The 9,189-nt window shown below is 34.0% G+C and overlaps 4 protein-coding genes across 5 annotated transcripts in view; all 4 read right to left on the bottom strand.

Moving 5' to 3' along the window:
• The window catches only part of LOC104266156 (dehydrogenase/reductase SDR family member 11-like), a 2,443-nt gene extending 1,943 nt beyond the window's left edge, over positions 1-500 (bottom strand). Inside the window, exon 1 of one of the 2 annotated variants that reach the window (XM_026836329.1) lies at positions 305-500. In XM_026836329.1, the coding sequence (XP_026692130.1) occupies positions 305-487 (183 nt within the window). In that variant the 5' untranslated portion in view covers positions 488-500. Of the gene's footprint in view, positions 1-85 lie in introns of both variants that reach the window. The other variant, XM_018813730.2, reaches the window with a different exon arrangement.
• A 40-nt stretch (positions 501-540) lies between these two features.
• On the bottom strand, positions 541-2,216 carry LOC100179068 (dehydrogenase/reductase SDR family member 11-like). Its single transcript, XM_018813602.1, has 4 exons — positions 2,057-2,216; positions 1,899-1,999; positions 1,062-1,339; positions 541-700 (listed from the first exon to the last, which is right to left on the bottom strand). Exons 1-4 carry the CDS (start codon positions 2,214-2,216, stop codon positions 541-543), a joined length of 699 nt encoding a protein of 232 aa, XP_018669147.1.
• Positions 2,217-2,227: 11 nt separating this feature from the next.
• LOC100186135 (dehydrogenase/reductase SDR family member 11) lies at positions 2,228-6,924 on the bottom strand. Its single transcript, XM_026836470.1, has 6 exons — positions 6,578-6,924; positions 5,883-6,160; positions 5,275-5,431; positions 3,604-3,933; positions 2,917-3,194; positions 2,228-2,566 (listed from the first exon to the last, which is right to left on the bottom strand). Exons 1-6 carry the CDS (start codon positions 6,896-6,898, stop codon positions 2,407-2,409), a joined length of 1,524 nt encoding a protein of 507 aa, XP_026692271.1. The 5' UTR covers positions 6,899-6,924; the 3' UTR covers positions 2,228-2,406.
• Positions 6,925-7,663: 739 nt separating this feature from the next.
• On the bottom strand, positions 7,664-9,055 carry LOC104266131 (dehydrogenase/reductase SDR family member 11-like). The gene is made up of 3 exons (XM_009861676.3): positions 8,667-9,055; positions 8,328-8,605; positions 7,664-7,972 (listed from the first exon to the last, which is right to left on the bottom strand). The coding sequence occupies exons 1-3, from the start codon at positions 8,982-8,984 to the stop codon at positions 7,822-7,824; spliced, it is 747 nt and encodes a 248-aa protein (XP_009859978.1). The 5' UTR covers positions 8,985-9,055; the 3' UTR covers positions 7,664-7,821.
• Between the last annotated feature and the right edge of the window lie 134 nt (positions 9,056-9,189).

Below are 9,189 nucleotides of genomic sequence, written 5' to 3'. Positions count from 1 at the left end.
AGTGCGCATTTAGTGTTAATAAATAGTAATGCAATAAAAACTAAAGTATTCTGCTACAAAATTTAGGTTAAAAAATTTGTTGCACCTCAGGTTTGGTTGAAATTAGTGGAATATCAAATGCGATACCAGCATTATTGATCATCACATGTGTGGTACCGAATTTCTCTTTTACAAATTTAAACAAGTCCTGAATTTGCGATATTTCTTTTACATCACATTTAAAAGGGAACATTTCCCCTTGACACTTTCCGTTGATTTCCGATGCAATTTGTTTCAGTTTTTCCTCATTTCTTGCACAACCAACCACTTTCATTCCATGACCAACCAACTTTTTAACAATTGCTTCACCAATGCCAGCAGAGGCACCGGTCACAACAGCAAGTTTACCTATCCATCTATCTATTTCTATTAGAGATTTTGTGTAGAAAGCAGTGTACAACATTAAACAAAATGAAATTATTGCAAAATGTAAAAAATATACAAGCATGAAAAATCAATTAAAAAGTGCGCAAATGTATAATTGCATATTTTTGGGAGGACTTATGACTTCTGTTGTGTGGGGCGAATGTAAATATCATTTACATCCATATGTGGTGGAGCTTGCAATGCAAAGAGGACGGAATCTGCTATGTCATCTGGTTTAAGACATTCCATGCTCGCATAGCGCGTTGTTGCCCGATCTGGATCATCCGGATAAACTCTGTGTTCAAAATATTAATAGTATTGAAAAGATGCAACTTTTTAAACTTACCGCTAAAGCTGACCAAACACTTATCAGGATAACTTTAAAAACTTTAGGGCATATGGTTTATCATACATTTCACAATGTAATACCTATTTTTTTTAAATTAACAGCGTAAAATTTACAAGGCCACATAATTCTATTCTATGTGGGTGAGGTCCCCCGGGTAGCGCGCCATGGGCCCTAGGATTTAGGCCACGATTGGCCCATTACCAGGCCACATAATTAAAACATATTCCAAATTTCAAAAAAACTGAATATGAACCTGTAGCTAAATTACGCACACAATTGCTTTGTCAAAGAAAATTAATGAAATCACCTGTAATTGAAGTTGGTTTTTACCAATGCAGGTGAAATGGCAGTAACCTTGATTTGAGAGTCTGTTTCACGCAATTCTTTCCTTGTTCCCTCAGTCAAAGCAGTCACAGCAAACTTGGTTGCGGAATAGAAATTTAGAATTGACAGTCTATGACCAGACATGCTGTTTATGTTAATTACATGACCGTCATCTACATTAGTTTCCTTCATCAATTGAATCGCTTCTCGTGTGCAAATTGACAACCCAAGAACATTAACATCAAGCATTTCTTTCCATTGCTGGAAAATAACTATTGGTCTTAAAAAAATTCAATGCAAATATCGGTAGTAACCACTGCATTAAAATCCATTTCATTAAACAAGATAAGTCTCAAGGTTAGAGGTTAAAAGTTTCATGTGGCACAGTGCTACAGGTGTTTAATAATTTCCTTTAGACTTACACTGAACAGCTATGTTAATTTAATGTAACTTGATTCAACGTCGCTTGGCCCGAAAAGACAGTCGTTTAAACAGCGGTGTTCTGTTGCATACACCTCGTACCAGCTTACGAGTTACAATTTAGACATCTCATCAGTGACCTGAGTTGAAGTAATTGCCATTAAGTGTCTTGTTCATGGACACATACGCCCACAATGGGAGCAGCGACAAGCCTTGAACCCAATACCTGTGGATTAGAGACAGGCCCGCTAACCAACTGTGCCACAGCACCAGATAATGTTATAAGTTAATTGGCCACCACAAGTGGATAAGCATGTTACATTCATTTGAACAAACACTGGGTTTTAATATGCCAAGTTCAGAGCTTACATCATTTTAATTTGTTACTACAAGCACAAACCTCAGTTTTTCCAGACGTTAATGATGTGAAGTGACCTAACCCAGCATTATTAACCATCACATGCATGGTTCCAAATTTTTCCTTCACAAATTTAAACATTTCTAAAATTTGTAATTCTTCTTTTAGATCACATTTGAAAGGGAACATCTCCCCTTGACCCTTTTCGTTGATTTCCGATGCAATTTGTTTCAGTTTTTCCTGATTTCTTGCACAACCAACCACTTTCATTCCATGACTGACCAACTTTATAGCAATCTTTTCACCGATACCGGAAGAGGCACCGGTCACAACAGCAACTTTACCTATCCACCTATCCATTTTTATTAGTCTCTGAAATCAGCAGTTATTGAATTCAAGTAAAGTACTCAGAACACGATTGTATGTTTTGCATTTTAAAAACATGCGAATGGAATAAATATAAGCAAATAAAGTACAAAGTGTTACAAATTTCAATTGTCTGAAGAATTATCGCACATATATATGATATATTTCATCCACCAAATCGATTTTACATTTTCTGTTGTGTAGGTCGAATATGAATGTCATTTACATCCATATGGGGTGGAGCTTGCAAAGCAAACACAACAGAATCTGCTATGTCTTCAGATTTTATACAATCCATACTAGAATACAAATCTTTGGCTCTCGTTGGATCAGCTATGTTGCATCTAAAATAAAAATAATTTAAAATTGTTTATACTATTGTAGTAGCTTGTTTAATATTGGAGTAAATTGGTTTTAAACATACACTAATTAGAGATACATCCAAATTTAATAGTTAATTTGGACAACCCATTAGTGACCACTGGATTAGAGCAATTGCTGCAAAGTGTCTTGCCTAGGGACATATTTGCCGAAAATGGTACCAGCGTCGGGTCTTGAACCTATTACCTCCAACTGTGCTACTGCGCCGGACTTTAAAAGTTATTTTCAAATATGTTGCTACTAAAAGATGTACTGTAAAAACAGTAATAAAACATCCAGCACTTAGGTATAAAAATTACTTCATTACTTTTACCTGTATGCAAATTCTGTCTCCACCACTCCTGGCGAAATAGCAGTGACTCTTATTTGAGAGTCTATTTCACGCAGCTCTTTCCTTGTTCCTTCAGTCAAGGCAGTCACAGCAAACTTGGTTGCAGAATAGAAAATCATGCCTGACACTCTATGACCAGACATGCTGTTTATGTTAATTACGTGACCATCATCTACATTAGTTGCCTTCATCAATTGAATCGCTTCTCGTGTGCAAATTGACAACCCAAGAACATTAACATCAAGCATTTCTTTCCATTGCTGCAACAATAAATCAGACGTAGTACTGGTCATGGTTTTACGCAGTTTTGTTTCTATTAGAAGACCTACTTGATATTAATTTTACATAAATGGCTTGTTTGTCTGCTAGGTGTATGTAGTACTAGTTTCACTTATTTTCTTCCAAAAAATTTTTTTACTGCAAGCGTGTTTTAATTACTGTTTTTTGTTGATATATCCTTTTTTTCGTTTTAAATGTTTCTAAATCTTAGCTACCGTAATCGGGACAAATAAAGTTATTATTATAACAAAATATCTTAAATACAGATAAAAAAAAAACATAAATTGGCTTTATTTGAATGGCTACTTTTTAAAAGTTTTAGTATAGTTGTATTTTGTATAATAACGAAACTAAATTATTAACTGAAACACACTTTTCCTAATTCAGTACCTCTGTTTTGCCAGACAACAGTGATGCTCTGTGTCCCAATCCAGCATTATTAACTAAAACATGGCAACTGCCCAAGCTCTGCTTAACAAATTTAAACATTTCTAAAATTTGTGTTTCTTCCTTTACATCACATTTGAAAGGGAACATCTCCCCTTGACCCTTCCCGTTGATTTCCGATGCAATTTGCTTCAGTTTTTCCTCATTTCTTGCACAACCAACTACTTTCATTCCATGACCAACCAACTTTTTAACGATTGCTTCACCAATTCCAACAGAGGCACCAGTCACAACGGCAACTTTACCTAACCACCTATCCATTTTTACCCTACACTTCACCAGAATTAGAATACACATAGTTATAATAAACACTCACACTCTACTTAAAATATTACACTACATTTATCTAGTGCAAACGGGAATATATTGTAACTTACAGATAGTACATAGTAAGTTAAAAGCTATACAGTTATATAGAGTACCACCACCAAGTGCTACTACATATGCAGCAAACAAAAATGAAACAAAACTAATGGTATGCCAATAATAGAAATATTTCTTTAATACACAGCAACAGCAGTGTTTTTTTAAATGGAGTTTTTTTTATTTATCATGCCAATATTGGTATTAGTGCTAATGCCAGTATTTTATGCGTCTGAGTGTGGTGTCGCGGCACTGGAAGCACAAAGGACTTAAATGGGCTTTTAGGGTGTTAGGGTATTGGGCCAAATGTTACCTAAATCCCAGGTCCTTGACAAGAGCCTCACCCGTACAAAATAATGCCAATATTGGTATTAGCCCCAATAAAGATATGGGCAAAATATTATCTCATTGGTATACTATTAGTTGGCTTCAATTTTTGTACGCTGCGTATTTAGTAACATTTCGTATAGTTTGTTATAATCGAAGAACAAACCAACAATATAAGTCCTAAATTAGAACCAGATTTAGTGAACTTATCACAGCCATAAATTAGTTACCCTTTAGCATGCAAGAGCAGTTTCAGACACATTTTTTTTTTCAATAAAAAAAATGACCATACTCAAAAAAACAACATGAATTACAATGTGGCTTTTTAAGCACCCTATATGTTATTAAAATTAACTGTAAAGTACACCAACACAAACGTATAAATTACAGGAATGCAGTTCATTAAAAATTATTATAAATATCTTGTAAATGCAGATTTTTGATTAAATGATTTAATGTGCATACAATATTTCAGAAAAAAATGTGATACTTGTGAATATTCAAATACAAAATATATGTTTCTAAGAGTTCAAAAACTATTTCGAAAACTGGTAATTTAATATAAGAAGAATTTTCACAGTAAATTTATCATGCAAAAAATGAATTTCATGTAACATACCTTCATGTGATAACAGAGACAGGCAAGATAATAAAAACTGATTACAAATTCCTACAAACACTACATAAATCACAGCATTCGAAACTACGTTTAACAATTATCCAGTTTCATCAATTAGTTGTTTGGATTTATACAGATCCAGTTTTATCAATTAGTTTGTGATATATAGAGAAAAAACGTTTATAAGAAAAAAAAATATATATATATTCATTAATAAAGATGTTTGACACTTATGGGGAAATTGGCCAATTAAAGCTAAATCAAAAGTGCTCTGGCATGTAGGGTCGTAGGACCGCAATCATTTACAAGGCTTGCTCAACAGGTCGTATGATAATCTCATTAATATCAACATGAGCAGGTGCGGACACTGCATACAGCACAGCATCAGCAATATCTTCACCTTCCAAGCATTTAACAGATTTCAGCAATTTTTCGACGCGTTCAGTGTCGTCTGGGTAAATTCTAAACAAAATATATATGGAAAATGTATTTTTTTTAAATTGAAACTGCGCTTTTTATACATATTATAATGACAAAAACTTGCACTAAAATAAAAGCTTAGGATATACACTGTAACTGTCCTGGAGACTCGCAGAAAATTGCAACCACTTTTCACTATATATAATTTGTTTGCTTTTACCACCGGTTTTGTTAACAAACAGAGACCTAGTTAAACTAAGCAAAAAAATGCCGAGACCTTAAACAAAAATTTAAAAAACTTATCTCCGAAGCCTAACAACGCTGTTTATAGGAATAGCAGATGCAAGATTCTTTATTTCATGCATGTATATAGACATATACATAGGTGTTTAAGAAGTTAGCAGTGATGTAACATGTAATTAACACATAAAATTCACAGTAGTTATAACTGCATCGCCAAAAAATTTGACATAATTTTCTACAATTTTCTTACTTGTGAAAAATTTCCGTTTTGACATAGCCTGGTGAAATTGAAGTTGTACGAATATGAGTATTTGCAGAACGAAGCTCCTTTCTTAGACCTTCAGTAAGAGCAGTGACTGCAAACTTAGATGCAGCATACATTGGCTTGTCCACTACCCTGTGACCAGCCACACTGTTGATATTAACTATATGCCCATCGTCGACTCCAGTCTCTTTCATTAGTTGTACTGCTTCACGGGAACAGATGCTGAGACCAAGAACATTGGTGTCCAAGATTCTCTTCCATTTCTTTAACCACATAAATAAACAGTTTAGTAATTTTTGCTACAAAATGCAGGTTTACAGTTTTGGAAAAATTCTTATTGTTTTAAGTTTTGATATCAGTAAAATAAAATAATGAATATACAAGATGTATCTGTATAATATATGAATAATTTCACAACATTTTATGTTTTTAAAGTAGAGGTTAAAATGGTGCGGGACTAAGAACAAAAGTAGGGTGGGAGAAGATAAGACACCTTTTATTCTATTTTGTTGTCCCATTTGGCAGTAAACAAAGAACATTTATGAAAATATAAAACCGTATCCTTACGACTCCTATATACTGTTGTTAATTGTTTAAACACGATTAGGATATTTGAACATGAGTAAAAGGTAATACATAAAATGTAATTTACCTAAAGTTGAATAAAATACACTGTCTACCTGTGAGTCTCCCGATGATATTGGAGAATCAAATGCTATCCCAGCATTATTAACCAGCAGATGTACTGCTCCAAACTTTTCCTTCACAAATTTAAACATTTCTAGAATGTTGGATTCATCTGTGACATCACATTTGAAAGGGAACATCTCTCCTTGACCCTTCCCGTTGATTTCCGATGCAATTTGTTTCAGTTTTTCCTCATTTCTTGCACAACCAACCACTTTCATTCCATGACTGACCAACTTTTTAACAGTTGCTCCACCAATGCCTTCATAGCCTCCAGTGACGATAGCAACTTTACCAGACCACCTATCCATCATTTATACAATTCCTAACAACTGAAAATTGCTTAAATGAAAAGACATAAAAATGAATAAATATAACTTACTTTATACTTGCATTGCCAGAAAAAAACAATCGTTAATTATAACACAGGTGTTCATACACATCGTGCCAGCTTACGAGCTTGAGTTACCAAGTATGTTACTTTGTAGGTGATTAAGTTTATTTTTTATGTGTGGCTGATAATTTGAACAACCCATTAGTGACCACTAGGATGTTTAGTAACAAATTTAGTTTAGTAACTTTAGTTAATAAACAAAAGCAATAAAATATAGCTTTTTTGTCTGTGTTGGTTAGCACAAGCTAAAACAAGTTTGCATTTACTGCAAACCGGTAAAATACTGCATGGCATAAAAAGAGAAGAGGAAATTATATATATATAGGTAATGCTGACGGAGCAACATTTGTGTAAATATTTAACGTCTAAAGAAATGTTTGCCATAAATACCACAATTTATACCCATTAATAGCAACATAATAGAGTTTAAACAATATATCAGTAGCTCATCTGGTATAAAAACGTATAGTGTATTTCCAACGTTTCGTCTGCCATACGACGAGACTTCATTCATTTCCCTGATGAAGTCTCGCCGTATGGCAGACGAAACTTTGGACATACACTATACGTTTTTATACCAGATGAGCCACTGATATATTGTTTGTACCATGCCTGGTAGCAGAAGTAACAGAATAATAGAGTTTTTACGGAACATCTTTGCAAAAAAAAACCTTTTTAAAAACGATTTAAACATAATCTAGCCAAGATTACACAAATTCAACACCCTATGATAACCAGCTGCATCAATATATTAACAAAAGCCGTAAGCAACGGTCGACTGTTGCCCCTTTAACACTTTGTTGTTACATTCAAATTTACAATTGCATTCAATTTATCGAGAAATTATATCTTTTGAAGTGTTGGACGTATGTAAATTTCGTTAACATCAACATGAGATGGGGCTTGCAGGACATACAACACACTATCGGCAATATCCTCAACATATACCGTCTCCATATATGGGTAAGAAGAACCTGGAGTCTTTGTGTCGATTCTAATTAACAAAAAAAAAATTTGAAATTAGTAAAACATTAGTCTGTAACAAGAAACTTACAATATTTGAGAGTAGCTACTTTATTTACAAAAACTATCTACAAAAATTGCAGACATACTGACTCCTTATTGAATGAATTTATCTCGTACAATATATATTATGAGATTTTTTAGAATTTAAAACAAATACAACCAACTGAGAACTGACCATACAAAAAAAGGGTTTGGATTTGAAGATCATTACTATAAACAATTTTTATTTGTTATGGTACAAGTACTAGACATCTGGCTATTTTTTATAAACAGCACGAACTTCCAGCAAAACATATAATATAGCATTCAAATGTTGCAGCTACCTGCTTCCAAATTCAGTTTTAACAACACCTGGCGAAATAGAAGTGACTCTGATTTGAGAGTCTATTTCACGCAGCTCTTTCCTTGTTCCTTCAGTCAAGGCAGTCACAGCAAACTTGGTTGCTGAATAAAATGCTTTATATGCAACTCTATGACCAGACATGCTGTTTATGTTAATTACATGACCATCATCTACATTAGTTGCCTTCATCAATTGAATCGCTTCTCGTGTGCAAATTGACAACCCAAGAACATTAACATAAAGCATGTTTTTCCATTCCTAAATGGCTGTATTTAATTTGTGTTCTAGATATAAGACCTATATCTCAATTTGTAATCACCTCAGTTTTACCTGACATTAAAGGTGCCTTTGAACCCAACCCAGCATTATTAACCATCACATGCACAGTTTCAAATTTCTCTTTCACAAATTTAAACATTTCTAAAATTTGTGTTTCTTCTTTTACATCACATTTGAAAGGGAACATCTCCCCTTGACCCTTCCCGTTGATTTCCGATGCAATTTGTTTCAGTTTTTCCTCATTTCTTGCACAACCAACTACTTTCATTCCATGACTGACCAACTTTTTAACAATTGCTTCACCAATGCCAGCAGAGGCACCGGTCACAACAGCAACTTTACCTATCCACCTATCCATGTTACCTTAATTGCTTAATATATTGTAACCTACAGGAATATACTGTAACCATCTGAAGGAATGAATGTAACTTACTTTATCCTCGCGTGGCCGGAAAACGACAGTCGTAATCACACGGGTTAAACACCTCGTGCCAGCTTACGAGTTACCATGTATGTTACTTTGTGGGTGATTATTTTTTTTGGATTTTTTTCATTTTTTTATG

Source organism: Ciona intestinalis, chromosome 10 (genome assembly GCF_000224145.3).
Source record: "Ciona intestinalis chromosome 10, KH, whole genome shotgun sequence".
NCBI lineage: Eukaryota > Metazoa > Chordata > Ascidiacea > Phlebobranchia > Cionidae > Ciona > Ciona intestinalis.
Note: the sequence above shows the minus strand (reverse complement) of the source record. Positions and strands in the feature narration are given on the sequence as shown.